Source organism: Cydia pomonella, chromosome 10 (genome assembly GCF_033807575.1).
Source record: "Cydia pomonella isolate Wapato2018A chromosome 10, ilCydPomo1, whole genome shotgun sequence".
NCBI classification, from domain to species: domain Eukaryota; kingdom Metazoa; phylum Arthropoda; class Insecta; order Lepidoptera; family Tortricidae; genus Cydia; species Cydia pomonella.
Window position 1 is genome coordinate 19,781,665 of NC_084712.1, and position 24,634 is coordinate 19,806,298.

At 38.1% G+C, this 24,634-nt stretch overlaps 3 protein-coding genes across 3 annotated transcripts in view; 1 reads left to right on the forward strand and 2 right to left on the reverse strand.

The window, feature by feature from the left end:
• The window catches only part of LOC133522368 (GPI inositol-deacylase), a 28,738-nt gene extending 13,849 nt beyond the window's left edge, over window positions 1–14,889 (reverse strand). The window contains exons 1-11 of the mRNA XM_061857687.1: window positions 14,523–14,889; window positions 14,327–14,418; window positions 13,501–13,631; window positions 12,912–13,069; window positions 11,996–12,271; window positions 11,403–11,573; window positions 10,035–10,156; window positions 3,466–3,600; window positions 2,492–2,648; window positions 1,305–1,570; window positions 66–194 (exon numbers count right to left, since the gene is read on the reverse strand). Coding sequence (XP_061713671.1) covers window positions 66–194; window positions 1,305–1,570; window positions 2,492–2,648; window positions 3,466–3,600; window positions 10,035–10,156; window positions 11,403–11,573; window positions 11,996–12,271; window positions 12,912–13,069; window positions 13,501–13,631; window positions 14,327–14,418; window positions 14,523–14,675 — 1,790 coding nt within the window. The 5' untranslated portion in view covers window positions 14,676–14,889. The remainder of the gene's footprint in view (window positions 1–65; window positions 195–1,304; window positions 1,571–2,491; window positions 2,649–3,465; window positions 3,601–10,034; window positions 10,157–11,402; window positions 11,574–11,995; window positions 12,272–12,911; window positions 13,070–13,500; window positions 13,632–14,326; window positions 14,419–14,522) is intronic.
• A 280-nt stretch (window positions 14,890–15,169) lies between these two features.
• On the forward strand, window positions 15,170–16,665 carry LOC133522377 (UDP-N-acetylglucosamine transferase subunit ALG14 homolog). The gene is made up of 2 exons (XM_061857698.1): window positions 15,170–15,431; window positions 15,550–16,665. Exon 2 carries the CDS (start codon window positions 15,558–15,560, stop codon window positions 16,197–16,199), a length of 642 nt encoding a protein of 213 aa, XP_061713682.1. The 5' UTR covers window positions 15,170–15,431; window positions 15,550–15,557; the 3' UTR covers window positions 16,200–16,665.
• Window positions 16,666–16,918: 253 nt separating this feature from the next.
• LOC133522379 (uncharacterized) lies at window positions 16,919–24,555 on the reverse strand. The gene is made up of 2 exons (XM_061857701.1): window positions 23,891–24,555; window positions 16,919–21,946 (listed from the first exon to the last, which is right to left on the reverse strand). The coding sequence occupies exons 1-2, from the start codon at window positions 24,224–24,226 to the stop codon at window positions 21,689–21,691; spliced, it is 594 nt and encodes a 197-aa protein (XP_061713685.1). The 5' UTR covers window positions 24,227–24,555; the 3' UTR covers window positions 16,919–21,688.
• Window positions 24,556–24,634: the final 79 nt, after the last annotated feature.

Here is a 24,634-nt window from a genome sequence, read left to right on the forward strand (position 1 = left end):
CACTGGTAATATTGATTGCTGTTTTTGGATAACTGAATTAATAGATGGACGCGACAGATTCGTACCTAATGGTATACTTGCACTGAGGGTCCAATAAAAGCACCACTTTTACGTGATCCATCGCGTCCTGCCCTCGAGTCACATTGGGATGTGTTTTGTACAAGCGCAGTTTCATCGGAGATTTCTTTAGATGCCTGAAAAAAGATAAATACAATGAATAAACGTCCCATATATTGTTAACTGACAATTCGTAAATCTTATTGTCAGATCAGAGTATTACTCCGCTGCCACAACGCTGTTCCACAGATAGACGAATAGATTTTGCAGCAAAATAGTATGACGAAAATGCAAGTTTTAGTGTGGTTGGTCCTTTTAGTACCTATGTATTTATATCTCAAAATTCCACGCTCGGGAAACTACAAAAAATCCCCTCTTGGACTTGAGCTATAACAGCACTAATAATCGCGAGATGTGACAGGCTAGTGGCACGTTTACACGTATTTAACTGTATAGAAAGTTCAAATTCTTTTAACACTAGTATTTTTTTTTTTCACCTCAGCAGCTCGAACAAAGCCTACTTACGTCACTCCGGGGAGTGACGAAAGTGCGACTTTCCTTACTCCAGGGAGTGACAAAAGTGCGACTTTCCCCACTCCAGGGAGTGAGACAAGCTGTCGTCATAATGATGATGCCTTTCAATCATGAATGTAAATAATTGTGGTTAACTTTACTTCATGTTGAATTTTTTTAACCTTTAATATGTTCTCACTACTGAGGTGAAAAGTTGTATGTGTCACACGAGAGCAGTTATTTTACATCTCGTGTTTTTGAGTCCCTCGCTACGCTCAAGATTCTAACTTAGAATCAATCAATTATAGAATCCTTCGCTTACTCAGGACTCAAAATCAACACTCGCAAGAAAAACCAACTTTCCTCTCTTGTTGCACAAATAACTATTGTTTCTATCGAGTAATTCTTCAATAAATCAGCCCAGGGCACTTGCATCTCAGCAGAAACGTGGTATTCTGCTTTACAGCCCACTGGTTCCATGTACAACAAATACGCCTGCCATAAAGGATAAGCCGGGCAATAAAACTGGTAATATAGTGGGCTTCCCTAGCTTCATAATGGTTCGCATGCATAGCAAAGGAAATTGAACCTTCTTCACAATAGGCAAATTCCATTTTTGAATGACAGCGCTATGATTGCGTCACGTTGCGACTTCTTGCGGTCCGGTTATTCAAATATGGACTGTAACTGCTGTATAGAAAGTCCAAATTCAATGTTTACCTATAATAACTTACGTGAAATAATGATAGTACTCCTGATTTTCGGCCCAAGGCACTTGCATCTCAGCAGAAACGTGATATTCCGTTTTACACCCAATGGGTTCTACGTAAAGTAAATACGCCTGCCATATAGCGTTAAAGCCGGGCAGTATTAATTCGTAGTATAAGCTGTGGGGTTCGGTGTCCTGCTTTATGATGGTGCGAGTGAAGGAGAAGTGTGAGGGCACGTCGACCGTTAGTTGGCGGGAGGCGTGGTCGTTGATGTCGACGTTTAGGGTTACCTGCCAAAATGGGGGTGTTTATAATAGTAATAATGTAAATAAACAATTAAAAAAGTTGCTATATACATTGTCAAACAACGCATAACCTAAACCAGCATTTTCCCTATGGGTCGGATGCGAGTAGAAATGGATAAATACCCGCTCTTAGGTAGGAACCAATTTTCGGTGAAATCATAAAAAAGTATTGTGGCATGTATAAGGTTGTACCATAAGGTTTTAAGAGAGGTAGGTATGGGCATTGTGAATGTCATCTCCATTTGTGTGGTAGAGCACAGCCAGCGGATGTCATTCCAGATCTAGAGCAGAGCCCAACTGGGGAAGTACCTCCACCTTACAGAAAACCGCAGCCAAATAACACTAGACCCTACTCATAGTGTTGTGTTCCTGCCGGAGAGTAAGGTTGCCAGAGAGCTCAACGAGGGGGAGCGTGTTTAGGGTCGGTAACGCGCATGTAACAACTCCCCTCGAGTTGCAGGCGTACATAGGCTACGGAGACTGCTTACCATCAGGCGGGCCGTATGCTTGTTTGCCACAGACGTAGCATAAAAAAAAAAGTCAGTAAGAAGAACTCGTGAAGCGTTCTTAGAAGGCTTAATATTGTGGCTAGTTTCCACTTGCCAAAGTTCTTAACCTAAATAGACAAGTAATGCTGGTTCCTAGTAGGCGACACTTTGACGACGACATACGACCAATCAGGATGTTTCTCGATCAAATCGTAGAGATATATTGTGTCGAGTTCCTACGTTCCTAACCGACCTAAAGAGAGTAGTAATTCTGATACTTACCGGTCTCCTAGTAAGCGATACTTTGACAACGACATGCGACCAATCAGGGTGTTTCTCGATCAACTCGTGTAGATGTATCGTGTCGAGTGCCTACGTTCCTAACCAACCTAAAGAGGGTAATATTTCTGATACTTACCGGTCTCCTAGTAGGCGATACTTTGACGACGACATGCGACCAATCAGGATGTTTCTCGATCAAATCGTGGAGATGTATTGTGGCGAGTTTTCGCTTGCCAAAATTCGTGTCCGCGCCCGTCCAGCGACTGAGCTCTGATAGGGAAGTGCCTTGTTTGCTGCAATAAGAAGAATATAGATTAATGGATAGGTATTCATTACGTATTAATAAAAAAATGGTAATAGAAAAGGGTTACAAATTAAAAGCTCATTGAAGAAATTTCTAGAAGGAATCGCCTACGCGTTGAATTTAATGTCTCCTTTTAATATTGTACCCACAACATATGGACTAGTAACTGTTCCAAATTAATAATTATTAAATTTAATTATCTGAGAGCAGTCAGTGATGTTTAAACACATAATAGAACTACAGCGCCTTAAAATATGTCTCAAGTATGTAGGTATAAGTTTATTTTTAAGATTTATTTTTATATGTAAACACAAACAATAAGATGCTATCTAAAATAAGTAATATGATGGCTTTAACCTCTGTAGAGTGCTTCTGGTGCTAGGTTTTGAACTAAACTTTTCCATCCTCACCACTTAGATGGTTGGCAGTCCTCAACTGTGCGTTTCTCCAGAAACTTTCTGCCTCGCACAGCTAAACTGTGGACTGAACTGTCGCCTGAGGTATTTCCGGACCGATACGACCTTCAAACCTTCAAGAAAAGAGCGTACGTATCTTAAAGGCCGCCTGTTGTTTACCTCTTCTTTATGTGTTGTATTATTTGTACTGTTTCTGTATTGAGGTGTGCAATAAAGTATATTTGTATTGTATTGTATTGTAAAGGCCGGCAACGCACCTACAACCCCTCTGGTGTTGCAGATGTCCATGGGCGGCGGTAATCGCTTACCATCAAGTGATCCGTCTGCCCGTTTGCCTCATGTATCATTAAAAATGCTTGTAAAAATACTATAAGATACATTATCACTTACCAATATCTATACGAGTTATAGGCGTACTGCGCGTTGCACCCAAATATCCAGTCCTTGTCGTCCAAGTTAACTGATTCGATGGCGACAAAGCGGTTCTGCGGGAAGCTCACCAGTCTTATCATCAGGTAGGTCATTCTGGAAAGAAAATCATTATTAGGGCGTCCGCTAGGTGGCGCGGGTGAGCGCGTTAACGAATAGGTAATAGTAGGAGCAACGCTAATTGACGCGGGAAAATAGATAGTGGTTAACGGCTATGTATGATGAACCCGCGTGGACGTCAGCTGCCGCTCTGTTGTTGGGTTGAGGAATGACAGCTACCGAAACAAGTAATAAGAAATTGACATCGCCTCCCGTTTGACGACCAGCTGACGTTCTTACTACCGCAATACAGCCGGCTGACGATATTTTTAATTAACAATAGCATCTAACCTATCATCTGACAAAGTATCAGCCGGGAGGCGATGACTGACGATATATGCTCCTGGCCCGCGGTCTAAATATAATGGCACCCGCGCCAGCTAGCGGACGCCCTTACACATCGTGTTCGAACTTCGAATCGAATCGTCGAATGTTCGAATTTCGAACACGATGTGCAATGGCGTCTGCTTCGAAAAGACTTGAATATTAATACGTTGGTGGAATATACAGGATGTTAAACGCAAATGGGGCAGTGAAAGAAAATCGTAAATTATAAACATAATAAGTTAAATTGTTTCTAACAAATAAAATTAGGTCTATTTTATCTACACCAGTACATACATGTCATAAACTCTGTATTATGAGTCACAAAAACCGTAAATTACGGTTAGCGTAAACAATAGGTAAAATCTATATCGACTTCATACATTTCGAAATTCTCTAAAAAAAATTTTACTTCCTTTCTAGTATAAGTTCAAATGACGTTTTATTGATTGTGTGATCGATCAGACACCGCAATGGCGGTCGTATAGTCGTTAGATTTGTTTATTGTCTTTCTTTGTCTATTGTTAACTAAAACCGCGCGTGCCACTACCTGCAAAAAAAGGCCCGGTCACTTTAACCGGTTATTTAATTACAACTCCTATGGTAATTGAAATAAGATTCAAAATGAAATGGAAAAATAATTTGCGATTTCTTGTGTGGTCCCTATATACGGTTACTGAGTGCCGGCGAGTCGAACGCTACCGAACCAGTCTAAAATGTGTCCTCGATATGCGGAACAAAGGCGCGTTATCGGAGAGTAATACCTACAGTACCTACACTGTTTTTTTTAGCGTTGGACTAGCCCGCGCTCAGGTGCCAATTAGAATTATACGACCCTTTTTTGCAGGTAGTGGGACGCGCCGTTTTAGTTAACAATAGACAAAAGAATAGCCGATCTAGGCCAGCTTCAAATCAAACGACTAGGTATAACATGAGGTTCCTGTACTCATTATAGCGAGCTTGTAATAACTATACATAATTAAACATTAAAACACTCGTAGATTTTATATTATTCTCGCTTTCAGCTCGGTTCATTAACCTACACTCATATTTTAATGTTATTTATTATGATTTATACATATAGCAGTCACATATTACTCGTAAACTACTATTTGAGTGCAATCGTTAAATCATCGTCAAAGATTTTTATGTCATACAATATGTATGTACGGTCACGTCTGAAAATATCGGTACGGACAAAGTGCCAAAAATATGTATACACTACCATAATATTTGGGCCATCAAGTCGTGTATATATATTCCAGGCACTTCAATCGTGTCGATGTTTTCAGACGTGAATGTACAATTAAAGAAATCACTGAAATCAGTAAAGTAAAATAAACAGACGACGCGCGCAGTGCGCATCGAACCGCGCGATCTTTCTAACATCAACGTAAACACGCTGTTGCTAGGCAACAGTGTCAACTGTCATACTATGTACCTAATACCTAACGTGTAGGTGTAGGTACTAACATAAGCGAAGCGGAACCAAATACATTGTTTGATAAGATAAATAGTTACGGCACCATTATCTGATAAGGAATGTATTAGGTATCCAATTTAGGTAATTAGTTTCCGATTTATTTATTTATTGAGGAGCTAACACAGATAACAAAAAACTTAAATAGCATAAATGTCCTTAAATACAGATGCTTCCATATACGTATCTCAGGAAGAACATATATCTAATACCAGCACTTAATACTTAACATTAACATGAGGTTTACAACATTACAAGTGTTTAGAGATAGTGTATATACGTATGCACTAATATATCAGTCAACGCAACTCGCGCCGTCGCGTTTGTATCGCAACAAACGCAAACTGCTTCGTGGAATGAGAAACGCGCCGTTGATTCGCGTTCCGTAAACGCCCGTTAACAACGCGATGCGTTTGCCGTACAGCCATTTTACTCGTACATCAGACAATCTAAAGTCATTTAGATTATAATAAATTTATTCAGGGACCATCATTTTATATCCGCAACGCAGGCTTCGTCAGGTAAACACAAACTCATAATCAGCTACAGGCGTCGTCACAATACAATACAACGGTAAAATCTGCATCAGGCTTCGTCAACTTACTCTAAAATAATATATAAAATAACCGGCCAAGAGCATGTCGGGCCACGCTCAGTGTAGGGTTCCGTAGTTACTCTTCCGTCACAATAAGCTAAACTGGAGCTTAAAGTATAGTAAATTGTTAACCAAGGGATGAAACGGTACCTTTCACCCGAGTTAAACAAATAGGCAAATTTGCATAATCAGTACCTGATTAAAGTAAGTCTTTTTACTATGAAGGGAAAACTTTTTGCGATAACTCAAAAACAGCTAAACTGATCATGTCCGCTATAGTTTTCATTTAATGTCTTTCTTAAGCTCTACTTCCACGATTTTTTTCATATTTTTTGGACCTATGGTTCAAAAGTTAGAGGGGGGGGGGGACACATTCTTTTTTCTTTCAGAGCGATTATCTCCGAATATATTAATAATAAAAAATTAAATTTTTAGATTTTATTGTACGACTTTGTCGGTTTTATTGATTTATATATCCATGCCAAATTTCAGCTTTCTAGCACTAACGACCACGGAGCAAAGCCTCGGACAGACAGACAGATAGACAGACAGACAGACAGACAGACGGACATGGCGAAACTATAAGGGTTCCGTTTTATGCCATTTGGCTACGGAACCCTAAAAAACCTACAAATAACAATCTAATGACGATACATTGTTTTAAGCGATAAACGCAGCGGTCTGGTCATCGCATAAAACAACCACGCGCTTAAGGATCCTAGTTTAAGAACACCGAAGGTGCAGTTCAGTAGTGCATCAAGACCCTCTGCGCCGACATAGCAAGCGCCAGTGTGGAGTGACATCGTCCTATATAAAAAAAATATAGGACGTTTATAATGGCACTCTCACACTTTGTCGGTGCCGAATTAGGTTAGACCAGCCAACCTTTTAATATGAGGGCCACAAAGACGGTTTTGCCTTGTAGCAGTTGTAGCCCCGGGCCCCAAGATGAATTAGCTTAAAGATGATCAAATGGCAGGAATCTATACAAAGATCAATAGGCGAGCCGCCTAAAAAACAGGCGGGTTAGACGGTATCTAAACAGAGATTTGTTAACACTTTGAAGTACTGTGAGTTGAGGGCCTAATGCCAAACATGCGTAATAATACAGGGTTGGCCGTTCATAAATGCATTTAAAAAAAGTCGATAATTTTTTTTATTTTTAAACAAAAAGCATATTTAGTATTTGAGATATTTTTTTTATACTACGTCGGTGGCAAACAAGCATACGGCCTGCCTGATGGTAAGCAGTCTCCGTAGCCTATGTACACCTGCAACTCCAGAGGAGTTACATGCGCGTTGCCGACCCTAACCCCACCCCCCTCGTTGAGCTCTGGCAACCTTACTCACCGGCAGGAACACAACACTATGAGTATGGTCAAGTGTTATTTGGCTGCGGTTTTCTGTAAGGTGGAGGTACTTCCCAAGTTGGGCTCTGCTCTAGATCTGGAATGACATCTGCTGTGCTGGCCCCTACCACACAAGGCGAGATGACATTCACATTGCCCATACCTCTTTTGGACGTAGTTTAAGGACATACCCGGAGATAATAATATAAATTGTACGTTTTTGTAAGGCTGTAGCCGATCAAGCAGTAAAATGCGTCGTAAAGTTGTTCTGGACAACCCAAAAGCCGTAGCTCGTTTGCGGGTTGAGTTTGCATCCGCTCTCACCCGTTCGATGTTTTCATTGTTTTACAGTGCACGTCCGTGACGTCGAGATTTTAGTGTCTATCCAGTAGCCTCAAATATCCATTGTTTGATTAAAATTTTGCTTGGACACTCGCTTATCTTGCGTAATCCGAATTTAACCCTTTACCAGGCTAAGAGATATATATTTCCCACATGAAGCACTTCAAACATGTGTACCATTTTCGATGAGTAAGACTGACATTCCATTGTCATTTTTGAACTGTCAGCCTGGTAAAGGGTTAAGTCGAAAACGCCGACGAACAGTTTTGAAGAACCGCTCGCTTTTATCCCGTGTCTCTTCTTCTTCCATCCTGTTATCTGCTGGGGTGTAGGGCTCGAACCATTTTCTTCCACTGACTCCGGTCCTGGGCAGCTTGGGTGACGTCCTCCCACCCCATTCCCAATACACCCAACTCTTGCTCCACGGAACGGCGCCAAGTAAAATTAGGGCGACCACAGCCCCGTAAGCGTTTTTCCCGTATAAGGCACCATTTTGAATAACAATTTTTTTTTTAATTACACCTTTCTCATTTGTCTAGATTTTATATTTAACGGAAGAGGTCAAGATGAAAAGATAAATTATCACTGGCCCACCCTGTAGGGCTATGATGGTCGACTCTTTATCATTTGTCACCTATGCTTGTCACGTTCTAACAAGTATGCAAGCGCGAAAGTGACGGGCATAGTGACAAGTGATATAAATGGAACCATGCTGCCACCGCTGCACAATTATTAATAATCGTAACTGTAGGTAACATAGAATATACGATAAGAATAGGAAAAACTATTAAATACAAATAGGCATCTATTAATTTTTTTAATAGAAAACCAAGGAAGGATAATAATTATAAGCAAAATGTAATAAATGTATACGAGTATTATTAGAAGGGTACGCAGATATATACAGTAGATTTTTTTTTTCAACTCGAACATAGTTAACATGGACGGCTGTCTATCATTTGTCACCATACCTGTCACGCTCTAACAAATACGTAAGTGCGAAAGTGACGAATGATATGACAAGTGACAAAAACACGACCATTGTGACCTTAAGGCAGTCGACGCTAACGCTATTATTAACGACACTACAATACTAATGCGGTGCTACGCGATGTAACCGCCGACCGCCATAGGGTTCCTTTACCCGTGGAACGTCACATTTGTGAATATAACGAAAATGCCTAATCACGGAAACCATTCCCTTGCCCTTAGACGTCGTCTATCAAAATAAACATAGCGTAATCACGACTCGGCCGAAAATACAGTTTCTTAACATTTGGAGAAATGCCAGATAACACGTGGCGGCTAGATAAATGCCCACATCGAATCTTAGACTAAAAAGTGGCTGTGACATAATCAGACAGACAGACAGACGGACATGACGAATCTATAAGGGTTCGGTTTTTTGCCATTTGGCTACGGAACCCTAAAAAGCATTGCCCGTACATTTCATGCCGTTGACGTAAAAATGACGTAATTTGACATACAGGCAGTTTTTTATAATACTACAAATTTTGATAGCTAACATATTTGACGCGTTAAAATTACACTGTTAAAAACCTTAAATATGTAGCATTCAATAAACTAACAATCTATTATTTTGTTGCGTGACAGTAAGATGATAGGTAGTTAGACGTTTCTGCACTGATTGTCAAGTATCTATATTATCAGTTAACTATAAAGAGGTTGAAAAAATATTTATTATTGCGAAAAGACTTATTGGAATTATAATCTATGTAGCGTGACGTCATTTTTTCGTCATGAAATGTACGGGCCCTACTAAAAAGGAACACTTAGAGCAGTTTCAAACTAGTGTATTTTTACGCGCGTATACGAGCTTACACCGGCGTGTGCGCTTGAACCGCTGCGTGTCGGCTCGCACGACACGAGCTTGTACAGTCGAGTTCATAAATATGTATACATTTTTCGCCTTATTGCAATGAATTAAGATGAAGTAATGTATACATATTTATGAACTCGATTGTACGAGCTTATAAGCGCGACGACGCTCGTACGAATGCCACGCGAGTGTATATGCTCCTACGCGCGCTTCTAAAAGCGCCCACGTCTACACTGGCTGTAGTGAGCGCGAGGCTTTATTTTCATATTTTTTTAATACTTGAGTGTAATTTTATATTTTTTTGGTGAAAATAACCGTAACCGATTATCGGTTCTTTTTCGGGCATAATTAAAACCGGTTATGAAGTTTGGTCGGTTATTGCATTCCCTAGTGTTTGCCAATAGGGCTCCAGATTCACAGTAACCTACTTTTATTAAGACTATTGTCAGTATATATATTATTCTCTAAAGATAATTGTATTGTGTGAAATGTGGTACTTACTTGTCAATCTCCGGCCTTGATATCTGGTATATCCTCCTATTGTCTTCGTACCAGAATGCGTCGGCTAGCATCGTTGCGTTCGGTTGTACCACGTCAGGATTTAAAAACATCGATCGGTTGGCCTGGAATACCATCGTTAATGCAGGGCGAAATTGTTATTTTTGACCATACGCCGAGTGGTGGATACATAGGTCATACTGAACTACTTTTTGGAAAAAAAATTCTGGAGGATGGAAGAGGATCGTGCTGTGAGAAGAGCGTATGTGGGGAAACGTGGAAAACGTCCGTCTGGGCATCCCAAATGCGACGAAGCCCGAAAAGATCTGTTCGCCCCCGGAATGCCCAGCTGGCGTGAAGCTGCGCAGAATATAGGGCAGACTGGCGCTCTCTTGTGTCAGACACCAAGATCCTGTTTGGGTCTACGAGCGAAGTAAGTATACATTTTGGTGAATCACATGTCAATGTTTTCAATGGAACAGCTATTTTTTTTTTCACGATTTCAATTTTGGCCCCATAGTAAAGGTTATTCAGTATGACCCACATTTTCACCCTGTATGACATGGTTATGTGTGCGCTTTATTCCAAAGAAATAAGATTCAATTATAAATCTACAACAACAATATGGCTTAGTGAATAGCTTGTTAGTGCTGCTATTAACGTACTTTGAAAGTTTCATGGGCATACACGATAATCAATGAATCATTCATGGAATCGTGCGAAACATAGCATCTAGTCAGTTGAGTGACTCGGGGAATCTTGGTGAATATAGGAATATGATAGGAGTCCTCACAATGTGGAGCTAGGAGACGTAATTAGACGGCAAGGGGGCAAATGCGTAACCAATATAGGTCGTGTCATTCACGAAGACGCATGCCGTGAATCGTATTTTCATATTATTAAAAGTTAGATTTGACAAATTTGCGCGTCATCGTGGATGACACGAACTATAAGCGACCCCCGGCCAAGGACATCATAATTATAAGATAAATAAATAATGGCTCATTTTAATAGTTAATTATAGAATCTTTATTATTCTTTTCCTTGTTGATACTGGGGTCATTCTCAAATTATATGACTGCGGTCAGACTCAACTCCATCAATCTTTTCATACATTCGAGGCACGTCTACACTGGCTGGTCTGCGCGTGAGGAAATTGCCTCGCGCGTATGCTCGCTCTGTGTGGACCCGGCTATTTAGTATTGTTTGACGAAGTTAAGATGCAAGCACAAATCTGAAGAATGACCCACTAATGGTCGCGACTTAGGTTCACTAATCCGCGCTATAGATGCTTATATTTATATTTCTGGCAGGCATCTGTCAAAATCCTGGTTTAACAGATACATACCACTAAAAAAAATAGGTACATACCACAAAATACTGTTTAGCCATAGCCATCTGCACGTTTTTATCTGGTATTAGTTGCTCAGTCACTGGGTCTACAATCGAGAACAGGAACTTATTGATGGTTATGACAAGCTGTCTGCACCAGACTATGGTCACATGTTCTGTGGAAACCCATACATCTGGGATAGATGTTGTCTGTAAATAATAAATCATTGATAAACAAGGAATAATTTTAACCAAGCTATGATTCTGCATCTTAAGGAGCCTAGTTTTGGAAGTTAGTTAAAAATTTGGTCTACATGATCCATACCTTAAAAATGAACTGATCAATCGCCTTAGGTAGGCTTATAAGATCATCCATTGCAGGCTTGTCAAGCTATAGCACCCACATCATGACCTTCTGCGGTCTATTATCACGAAACAATCGATCGGCCTAAGCCGGCAATATTGTTTGATAATCCATTTCGCGATCTATTATCACAAATCAAGCCATCATCCTATGTTGTACGATAATACATTATATCCCTCTAAAGTACAATATTATGTTTCGCGATCTGTAAAGTCTGTTATGACAAAAGTAATGAAGATATTTCGAAAAAAAAACTAAACAAACTTACCAAAGCACTAACATCACTATCATTACTGGCCGTCAACCCAGCCGGTATCAACAAATCCTTCGCACCACTACCAAAGCTAATCAACACCTTCGTCTCTTTCACACTCAGGTCACTGTTCAAGCTCTCCCACTCTGTCTCCATGGCTGAATAGAAGCTATCCATATCCCAGTCAAAGTTTATGGTGGGGGCTGCTAGAGGCGCTGCTAGAGTGATGGAGAGATTTGTTGATGTTATGGTGCTTGGGTAGGCGAGGAGACGCTTGGCTATGAGGCCCCCCTGAAAAGTTAGTTGGTTTAGGAAAGTGTTTAAGGTTTTATCTTGAGCACAAGAAAAGCGTTTCAGGAGCCTGGTAAGTTCTCTTCTCCTTGCATTGGTTTCCTCATCACTGAGGGTCGATTTATCTTCTTATATATAATATATAGACAAGTGCAATTTATATGTGGATAAGCTAATCATTGTGGAGCTTTTTTTGGTGAACTTTTTTGGATCCTGCTCAACTAGAGTAATTATTGTGAAGTGGTTTGAGCAAAAACATATTTTGCAAAAATGTATGTTGTTGGTTCTGGTGGGAAACAGATAAGTTTTTTTTGTTAGCCTACTATGACACTATAGTAGGCTTTTTAGACCCAAACAGGATTTTTTGCTGAAATCAAAACCCAATAGCCGGGTCCACACAGAGTGAGCATACGCGCGAGGCAATTTCCTCACGCACAATACGACCAGTGTAGACGTGCGCGCACGCGTGGGCGCACTCGGGCGAGAAAAACGCGCGCGCTCTCTGTGGACCTGGCTAATCGTTCGATTTTTCTGTCTTTTTGGCCTGAAACCGAACCTTCGGCGATGATTGATTGATTTTGAAACCCAATCCTTGCAAAACTAGCAGTTTTTTGGGCAGAATAGACCATAGCTGACTCACCATTGAATGACCAATCACAATGACTGATGTAGGCACAGACTTAGTGTACTTGTTAGGCTTGTAGAGGCTAAGTATTTTGGAGATGCAGGCCGCTGCAAACTTGGTCTGCCTTTGTAGCACACCTCCGTAAAGACCGGATAACTCTTCATTATAACTTACTAGAAACAAAGAATAGTTACATTCATTTTTGTAAACAATATCTCAACTGTAGGTAACTTCTCATAGTATTTTTTTTTTTCATACTAATGCAGATTTTCCTTACATTGCAGGTACTTATAGATCCATCTTTGAACTCAGTGAAAAAACTGCTAAGAAAAATGTTGATTTGTGATGCAGAAAATAAATGTATACATGAAAACAATTGTGTTTATTTGGGGACAATGGAATAGCCACTATAATTAGATATTAAGAAAAATTTGATAGATACATCTATCTATTTGTACATACATCTATTTATTTGAGAAAATATTAACACTTCAGTGCCAAGCACCCCATTTCTAATGCAAAATGAACCCGAGTAGTGGGTTCTTGGCACTGATATGATTTTAAGTTATATGTACACTGAACTCTCTAGTCTTAATATACTTACTAGTGAAATAGTCAAAGTGGAATTCATAACCTCTAGACAATGCCATTCTCAGCGCTACAGAGGCCAAAGAGCGAGCTTGCATGTGACTCCCAGAGTTACCAGGCAAATATAACACCGGGACACCATCAAACCTAGACAGAACACAAATTCTAATTATTCAATTGGTAAAATATATATACTCTGTATCTTTAGTTATTTCAAATCAGTAAAATCTATTTTCCCGGTTCCCGAGATACAGGCTGCGCCTAGTTTGGGGCTGATGGATATTAGCTTAATTGTAAAATCTAATTTATGTTAAGTTAAATCTGTTATGTCAATTTGTATAAAAGGTTTGGTAAATAAACGATTTGTATTTGTATTAAATAAAAGTAAACAAACTATTTGTACATTTTCGGGAACTCATAAAATTTATTGGTTAACCAACCAAATACAAAACCGCCTGGACCTGTCACTGAACAACCTGACTTTAACCTACATTATTTGATCATGTACCCCCTTATTCATAAACGTGTACTAAAGTTACGATGCCATACCAATACGTCGGAAAGGGACAATCGATGATTAGTGGCCTCGTAACTAGTAAATGGTTATGAATAAGGGGGCAATGTTTTTATCTACCCTCAACTGGCTTAAGGAGTCATTTGAGGGTAGATTTTGTTTACTTTTATTTAAATACCTAAAGATACAGAGTATAGCATCTGCCAGGCACATATATGCCAGTAGCAAAGTATTGAAAATAGAATCATCCCTTTCTTTCAAGTAATAAAGAAAATTATGTCATAATCTTGGTCCAACTTCTTCTCACTAAACTATAACTAATATTTACCACATTTTTCTAGCGCGTTCCGTGTATCTTCCCTCGCTATAGGCGTAGAGACCATATTGCGGAAACTCTTTATTTTCATCCAAAGATATTTTCTAAAACAAACAAAGAAATCAATACACCCGGAAATTTGAAGCGCAAAACAATGAGTATAATGAGACAATGACACTATTTTAAGTCATGTAAACCTATATCTTACCACAAATTGAGGATATTCATACATGTAAATCATTTCGCAGTAATTCTTTTTGTCACTAAAATGAATATTTAATACACCCAAAAGAAATGCGATAAAGAAAATCAATGCAACGATTTGGTAAATACTCGATGTAATTATTTGTAACAGCTTCATTTTGAATTTATAAATTACACAATATCTACAAATCACAAAACGAGTGTTTTAATCTTTAAATAAATTTATTATTATTAATTAAATAAAGTATTTGCAAACGCAAATACGTGACTGGAGACTTTGAAACCATTGAAACATATTTTATTTTTATCTCAGCAAACTCGACTCGACCGCCCGACCGAACAACACCGATCGACTGTCAGAATTGTCAGATTGTTTGTTTGAGTCCCTCACACATCCTTCATGATTCCATGTCAGATTCAAATAAAAAAATTATAAAATGATATACAAAGAATTTGATAACAGTTCTTACAGGGAATACTTATATAACCCTAAGCCCTAAGGTACCTAACTACCCTAAATCCTAAATCAAATTACTTAGTTTAATGAAATATCAATATTGTACTTTCACTGTTACTTTACCGCAAAGAGAGTATTTATTTACCACATTTGCGCCGGAGCGGAATAGCGGAATGGGAATGAGATACAATGAACGCAAGGCAAATATATAATTAAATACTAATTACATTTTCTTAGGAAGGACGTATTGTGTGTCTGGAATAGTCTCATATTTTTATTTTTTATTTCTTTTTCTTAAGTAGTTGCCTGACATTTAACTGACAGTGACACATCACAACTTCATAACATAACCTTACTTTATATTGTAACTTACCTTGATCAAAACAACAATAAAGCGATACTATCTCATTCAAACAAGGTGACCTTACTTTAACTGAATGCGTTCTGTTATTTAAAGTAAGTACTTCCTGTTATGAACTTTAATGTAGGGCACTTTTCTCAATTTTCTATAACAAACTAGGCACTAAAATTAACCCTTCGATATTGGTTTTGTAAGTTACATTATGCATTCCAGATTTGGACATGGAAGTCATATATCTGGGATTAGCTATACCAGCAGCCGTGGCCATATTCATCGTTTCAAGAACTCTTTACTTGATTATTCAGATACTCTCTTCGAGTTGTCACTTAGAAAAACATGCATCTTTACGTACTATTTTGTGCATTGGATCTGGCGGACATACAACAGAAATGCTTCGGCTCTCAAAAAAGCTAGATTTACAAAAATATCAAGATCGCTTGTACATAGTTGCCGACAATGACACCAGTAGCGAAATAAGAGTACATAAATCAATTGAAAAAGGCACAAACTACACTATTAGTAAAATACCTAGAAGTCGGAATGTCCGGCAGTCATACATTACGTCTGTCTTCAGTACTTTGTATGCTACTTTACACACAGTTCCAATTGTGTATACATTCAAACCAGATGTTATTTTTTGTAATGGCCCTGGCACATGTATACCTATTTGTATAGTTGCTTTCGTGTTACGCTGTATGTTTTTATTGGACTGTAGGATAGTGTTTGTAGAAAGCATTTGTAGAGTAAGAACTTTGTCGTTGTCAGGCAAGATTTTACAATATTTTGCAGATGTAATGGTTGTTCAATGGCCTTCGTTACGAGATGTGTGTCCCAGAGCTAAATATTTTGGAAGGCTGACATGAATAATATGCTGAATCTCTTTAACACATTCAGTGCTACGCACTACGAGCATAGCCAAAAGCATGCAAAATCTCATATATAAAAAACAGCGATTACAAACAGAACCCAACTATCGGGTCACTGGCACTGAATGTGTTAATGGCTCAGTTCCATTGATCAAAGCGTGCAAGGACTCGCCCGCAGGCAGTATAATGACACTCGATGGTTTGGTTGATATACAGCATGCATGGGTGACTCCCCACAAGTGGTATAACATCTAGTGACACTCATAATGGCCTGCATTTTGGATATCTCCCGCACCTCGCATACAGGCCCTATCAACTAATGCGGGTTATTCCCACTAGTTACCACCAAGTTGTTACTAGGGAATAACGCACTAATGCAAACACCAACAACTGAGCCCAATTAGTATGTAGTTGTGCAATTATTCAATTGAACGAACTGTCTAATAAAGTTTATATTTAAGCAGATTATCTTCTTATTTGTTAAAATAAGATAGTCCACCTATGTTAACTGCCTTTACACAATATTTTTATTTTATATTTAAAGCTAAAAGCCCTTCATAGGGTACTATCATATATTGTTGGGCAAAAATTATCTTCCTATAAATGCATCCTTTTTTTTCCCTACCTGCCTTAAATTGTTGATTTTATGAAATTGATATGATTCACTAAAGGGCTAAAGCAGGCATAAATGAATCAATTGAAATAAAAGTCTGGAAAACCCATGAAAAATGTATATAATTTTGGTGTAATACATAGTCCTGGAGAGATCATACTATTTCTCCTTGTTTTGATGCATTATGCATTAAGTTTTGCTGGCTCGACTAGACACGCAACAAGAGATTACTTTCCTTGCCTTCATAGATATCTTGAAGACTTCCAGAGATAAGTACAAAATTAGATCATCAAGGCACCATTTTCTTAAAATTTGAGCAAACAAGGTGCTCTGAACTATATCTAAACTACTCTTTAATAAAGGTATATCCTATTCAGATATTTTTAGCTCCTTGTTTAGTACAGATACTTGTGATAGCGTATGTACAGTCACGTCTAAAAATATCGATACGAAAAATATGCCAAAAATATGTATACACTACCTTAATATATAGGCAATAAAGTCGAGTATACAATTTTTGGTACATTATTCGTATCTATATTTTCAGACGTGACCGTACAGTCGGGTTCATAAATATGTATACATTTTTCACCTTATCGCAAAGGATTAAGGTGAAGAAATGTTTACATATTTATGAACTCGTCTGTACAGTCACGAACCTTAATTGTTGAGCCATTTAGGGTTTACTTTACATTGAACATTTAAATTCATACCGTTAGTGTTGACAACCAAATTAGCTTGAACCTTGGACCAACAATAAAAATGTGTGACCGCACAATGACAAAGGATTGTAACCAGACAGTTTTAACCCATATTGCTAGTCGTTTTCAACTCATAAAAAGAACATTCCCCTCCTATATTCATTTAATTCGATTAAATATAGTAAAATTGATTTAGGAGACAAATTAACTATTAATGTAATTATTGATGTAGGTGGCACGTGGCAACATAATAATTTTATAATGTAAATTTATACAACTGTATATAACAAGGCTAAGCACGAGAATGCCGCAACTATATCTCGAGCGCAAGATAGACTACCCATTATTCTCTAATTAATACAGTTAATAAAAGACTGGTCAATTTAGGGCGTTAAATTTTTGATCAATTTAGGGCTCAAGCTTATTTGGTTTTTTAATACTAACGGTATGAAATGTCCAGTGTAAAGTAAACCATTAGCCGGGTCCACATAGAGCGAGTATACGCGCGAGGCAATTTCATTGCGCACAAACCGGCCAGTGTAGACGTGCCTCAGCCGAGGCGGCGCGCGCGTTTTCCTCGCCTGAGCGCGCCGCCTCAGCTGGGGCACGTCTACACTGGCGCGTTTTCCTCGCTCTGTGTGGACCCGGCTATTTCTGTTTACAGTGCTCGCCGGTCCTTATTTGGCTAAGTATATAAAGAGTTGTAAGATAAGGGTTCAGCTGCCTTAACCTTTCATGTGTGTGGTGGTCAAAAATTGTGGTATTGGATGTGCTGTATAGAGTATGGCTTAAAAATCGGTTCCTTACCATACACAGATAAAAAGTTAGGCATGCCGGCGGGAATCAAGTTCAATTAAGGTCTCGTCACTGCAATTTCTTATATTTTTGAGCACCTTAGCCGCTCAGATATATCTGATGGCGACTGTACACACCACTTTTTTATTTAGTTTGTATATTTTTATGCTGAATCTTCTACCCAGAATCACGAACTCTTTCGATTCTAATAAGAGAAAAAGAAATCTCAACATTTTCATGCTTATATTTTTCCTTCCATTCCTTTACTGTCATAAATATGGTAAAACTTTAAAAAAATAGGGACACTTTTCTCTATTTGAATTGAAAGAAATAATATAACAATATTCTGATGTAAATTCTGAGTAGGAAAAAAAGTAGCGTGTACAACTTTAAATAACGTTCTAGGGGTGTATTCCCATTATTCCCCGCCGGGTGCAGATGGGAATAGGCGCTACATATAATTCCCGTCTGTTCCCGCCTAATATATGGTCGCGGTCACGCGGGGCGGGAACGACTACATACATGTGACGCCTTTTAAGGTTTTCGGCGTTAAAAGGGTTAAAATGTTATTCAGATATTAACTAATTCTTATCACCAATGATAATGCCTTAACAATGATACTAATTTTAAATATAAATTTAGGCACATAATAGGCAAAGTTTTTTTTCCTGCTTGATAATTAAGTACTTCAAATTTTACAATGGATTTTATTAACAAAAGTAGGAAAAACCCTGACAGCAGTAAGTAATCCTATATTAAAGGAAGTATTAAGCTTAGAAATATCAATTTTATATATAAATTTATTAATATTAATAATATTATACATTGTGGACAGGAATAACCCAACATATTATTACAAATTATTGCTGAAATTAATGAAGTCATAAATTATCCTATTGTTTCAATTCAAATTGGCCACAAATTGTATAAAACTGATAGTTATCAAAATTTATTTGTAAGAGATTGTCACGTTTGAAAACATCGACACGATCGAAGTGCCAAAAATATGTATACACGACCTTATGGCCCATATATTAGGGTAGTGTGTACATATTTTTGGCACTTGTCCGTATCGATATTTTCAGACGTGACCGTATAATGACGTCACAATGACAATCAGTATATGATACAATGATGATAACAAAAACAGACAGTCAATGACACAGTATTTGTGTTAACTCGGTTTTTGAGTAACATTAGATATATGTTGTAAATAGACTGCTAGAATATCTCAGGTTATTCCAGTCCACTGTATACATAATATCTTCATCTCAGATCAACAATCATCTTAAGACATATCCAATCAATGTGTTGTTCAGTAAAATTGGCAAAAGTCATCACGTAAATGCATCAGTCTTCAAAGATCTCATTTCCTGAAGGTCTCATATCACACGGATCAAAAAGGGAAATGTCATCTTTGTGGTGTAATTATTCCCATTTGTCTCTACTCCCATGACAAGATTGGAACAAATGAGAAAAAATATTCCCATCAAACACCACACCCCACACACATTTTTTCATGTGCTAGCTAGATCTGTATCACCAAATAGATACTTTTAGTTCAATTAAACTATATTTTAAAATTTGTATTCACATGTAAATGGAATAACATAACAATACTAAATAGTTTAATTCAACAAAAACCACTTTTTATACTACAAATCACAGGTGCAAGTAAAAATTTCTTCCCATTTATTTTCCAGCAGGGACAGATGGAAATATTTCCCAACTGTTCCTGCCTCATGCTTCTCATCCCATGGGGCAGGATTGGCAGGAACAAATGTGAATGAATACATCTTTGTTAACTTGGGAACCTATGACAAAGTTTAACAAAATTAAATAACGACAGTTTGGAACGATTCACGGATAGTTTCACAAGACTAAAATCGTCCGGGTGTAACTTCGAAAAAATATCGGGAGCTCGAAAACAATACAAAAGGTAATCACGGTCCAAGCGATTTAAGTCTAGTGAAAATTAAATGACGTCCTACCCACACTGGAAGATAATGTTCTTACATTTGATCATTGGGATATAACATAAATTTTGCATTTCACGCCTAATCTTGCATCCCTTTCTCTAATATCGCAAATGAAACTGTCACCCATGTTGGCAAACAACAGCCAAGTATGTTGTAGGCTTAGAGATAAGATTAAAGTAAACATATGGCATTGTTGGCAATGACCTATTTTGCAAGTTCATTTCATGTAACATTCTTATTAGTTGAAGACGTTCCGTATTAGATAAATTCAATTTTAAAAGCCTATACATTTGTGATAAGCAACTTAAAACTCAGCACACATTCTGTTTCTGTAGTGTAGTTTTAAACTATCCTTAAATCCCACTACCTTATTTTAAACTTAAAGGTGAAGGGCTAATTTTCTGTTTGTTTTTTTTATACCATGTCAAGGGCAAACAAGCGTACTGCCCGCCTGATAGTAAGCAGTCACCATAGTCTATGGACGCCTGCAACTACCAGAGATTTTACATGCGCGTTTCAGGCCTTTTAAAAACCTGTACACTCCTTTTTTGAAGGACCCCATATGGTAGCCCCTAGGAAAACCTCGGCAGCAAGGTCACTCCTGGAGCGTCCGAAATTCTTACAGATACTACAACAAAGACAGAATAACCTTTCAGCCTTTGAGTCTTGGCCAATACTACTTGAAATACGTGTCAATTACACATGACCTTGCAAAACAGCCCGTTTTAATGTTTATGCAAACTTATTCCATATTTCTATAAGTTTTCGTCACTGTATAAAAAGTTAGCAATACCACTAGGTATAGTTTCTATTTTTCTCCGTGAGCTTCTACGGATTATCGTCTTATCTATTGTTTAAAAACCGCAAAGGCGCGTGCAACTATGAAAAAAAAATAAAACGTTTATTGAATTTATTTATTTGCGGTTTTTAAACAATAGATAAGACGATAATCCGTAGAAGCTCACGGAGAAAAATAGAAACTATAATTAAATTTTAGGCACAATAGAGAATACTAATTAACCAATGTATATACATGCATGTAAATAAGTACATACAAGGAGATTAAGTTAACCTTAAACAACTAGATGCAGATATTTATATGGTAAAGAAAACTGATTTCGATACAAAATGCAATCCTCCAAAATAATAAGTCTAGACTTGCAGTAAGTCCAGTGAGAAATAAACCCTTAATTTTGCACAAATAAGTCAAGGTTTCAATGTTAACCTCCTCAAGAATCATAAAGAAATGAATCTTGGATAAAATGCAAAAATAGGGTCAGAGGTTAGGTCCTATAACATTGCAAAATTAGGGGTAATGGAAATTGTATGGAAATTAGCAGTCCTTATTAATAACGGGTCTCTGCTAGAAGTAACAAATATTACAAATGCAAGCCTGCCTCATGGCTTGGCGCTGTCATTACTTTGATTGCTAGTCTCCTCCTTTGCGTCGTCATTTCGTCCTGCAATCTTTCCATCATCAATGAGACACATTGCTTCGTCATAAGTAGGCGGAGGAGGTTCAGAGCTTGATGGTTGCGGTTTACTTGGAGCAGCGCTTGATATTAAGGCGTCGTAGGACGGAGGTAGGGTGGCACTGGATGCTGTCCTGGGGACCTGGCCGCTGTAGGATTGTTCAGCTTGAACTGCTGCCATGTCCTGTAATAGTGAAAGAAAACTGTGATTACATGAACATAATTCTGTCCAGTAAAAATTTAAACTGTAGGGAGTTACAGTTAATTAATTTTACAGTAAAACCAAAGAGAATTTGAAATTTACTGCCATCTTTCAACACATGATTAAAACTTTTAGAACGCCATATGACTTTGATGGCAGAAAATGTACTGTGGCTAAAAGTTTTCTTTGACATTGCACCTCTATTTCAAATTCTCTTCGGTAAAACTTATTATTTATAGTTACACATGCAATATACACGTACACGGCGGGAAGAAGTTGATAACTCAAGATATAAAATGAAAAGAAATAAAACTACATGTAAAATTAAAAGTGTTGTTTTTTTTTAAATATTATTTTCGGACTCGACCGGGGAATTTTTTTTTTAATAACACTTACACAGTCTGTGCCTTCAAAATGGCTGCCTAGTTAGCTTGGTCTGACTCTAGTTGACTGTTGAAAGAATAATACAGTTGGCTATAAAAGCTTGTACCAAAAATGAATCTTTGACAAAAAACCTGTAGCAGCTTTATTTTGACAAATTGATTTTGCATGTTTGAAAACCCACTTTCAGCTAGAGGATATAATTTCTGTCTAATTTTTTTTACTTGTGAGCCCTTCTAAACAAAATGCAACATCGTCAGTTATGGCCTCATCAGTCTAGACCCTTTGTATGTGTGTTTTGCTAAAATGATTATTATTATATTGTTTAATACACTAGCAGCTGAAAGCTGATGCGTGTATATCACTGCACTTGTTTTTTTATATGATTAATGTTCTTCTTCCTCGCGTTGTTCCAGCATTTTGCCACGGCTCATGGGAGCCTGGGGTCCGCTTGACAACTAATCCCAAGATTTGGCGTAGGCACTAGTTTTTATGAAAGTGACTGCCATCTGATCTTCCAACCCAGAGGATAAACTAGACCTTGTTGGGATTAGTCCGGTTTCCTCACAATGTTTTCCTTCACCGAATAGCGACTGGTAAAGATCAAATGATATTTCATACATAAGTACCGAAAAACTCATTGGCACGAGCCAGGGTTTGAACCCACAACCTCTGGATTGCAAGTCACACATTCTTACTGCTAGGCCACCAGCGCTCGATTACTGCTCATTTTGATAATTTGAAATGTTTGTCAAGTCTGTTTTTATAACTGTTCACTGAAGGAGCATTTACCACTGCTTCTGGTAATTTATTCCACTCATGCACAACACGGATTGATAGAAAGTCCTTTCTAGGATTGCTTGTGCTGGGAACACGAGTAATCTTTAAGCTATGACCTCTTAGACAATGATTCTGGCTCCTTTAGGTAAGTCATTATAATCATGATCATCATCACGATAAAAAAAAACTGGAAGGGACCACACGGAACCCCCCCCCCCCCCCCGCCCCTCCACAGGCTGAAGAAACGCTAGTTTGAAGACATTACCCAAATAGCCAGCAAACACTGGATGGAGACAGGAAAAAGTTGGAAAAAACTGGAGGAGGCCTTCAGGGATCCATATAAAAAAAAAAACAAAACTTCAAATGAATAACACAAAGGAAAAGAAAGAACATGGAAGAAAAGGCTATAATAATCATGATCTGGAATTGTGCAAGTTCAAACCTCAGACAAACATTAATGCAAAAATTAACTAATTGTTTTCAAATTGGTAGGTGCTAATGAGTTGTATGTATAATATGGAGCTAATGGCATCAAAACAATATCATTACTTTTATTTCTGTAGCTCTTTAGGTAGTTAACTTTAAGGTGCAAAAATAGTTATTACGGTATCATACCTAATTATTTATATTGCACAATTTGAAACACAGTTCAAAGCAATTTTATGGCCTGCAATTAACATCAAATGCCATCTAGCTACGTCACGCACCCCAGCTGACCTATAGAATACAAACATTTAAATTTGTATCACTGCTAATAGCACTTACCCTAATTATTGCACGTTGGTGGAGCAGCATTTGTATTACACTTTTTCTACGCAGATATAACATACTTTTCACGGCTACCATCATTCCAGAACAGATAAATATTGGTCCCACTAGCCACATGTGTCCTAAGTTACTCAAGATGTACCCATCGGCATCTCCCAAGGCGAGGACTGTTATAACTGTTCCGACGGAAAAAAGGACCATAGAAAGCACGAAATACGAATAACTAGTGCAGTCACATCTGCCGAACCTCTGCTCTTCATCTAAATCGAAGTCTCTATGCCGTAACCGATGTAAACGTTGTCTGATAAATGGACTATCGAATACGGTAGCCATTTTAAGAGAAATCTCATATATCACCCTAGCAATATAGTGCACTTCACAGTTTCATTGTTATACAAAAATAATAAGCAATATGTCTAAGTAACTGGACCATGGAATAACTGGAATATGAAAGTGCAAACAATAACAGAAACGTTGCTAACTTGCTAGTCAATCACTTCTCTTCTCGATCGCACGCAAAGCAAACAGGTTAGAAGGTATAACGATTCTATCGATTTGAATCGAATGAGCAAATACAAGTTAATCGATAGGTATGTCATGAGAGCGTGATTGTACTTGTGATCGAAACAGCTGCACATTTCTTTTTGCCACTTCACCTACACCATTTAGTTACATTTCATCATGGCTTTTGAAAGTGATCGTCAAACCTCGCAAAACACCCCTAAATAAATATTCTCTTTT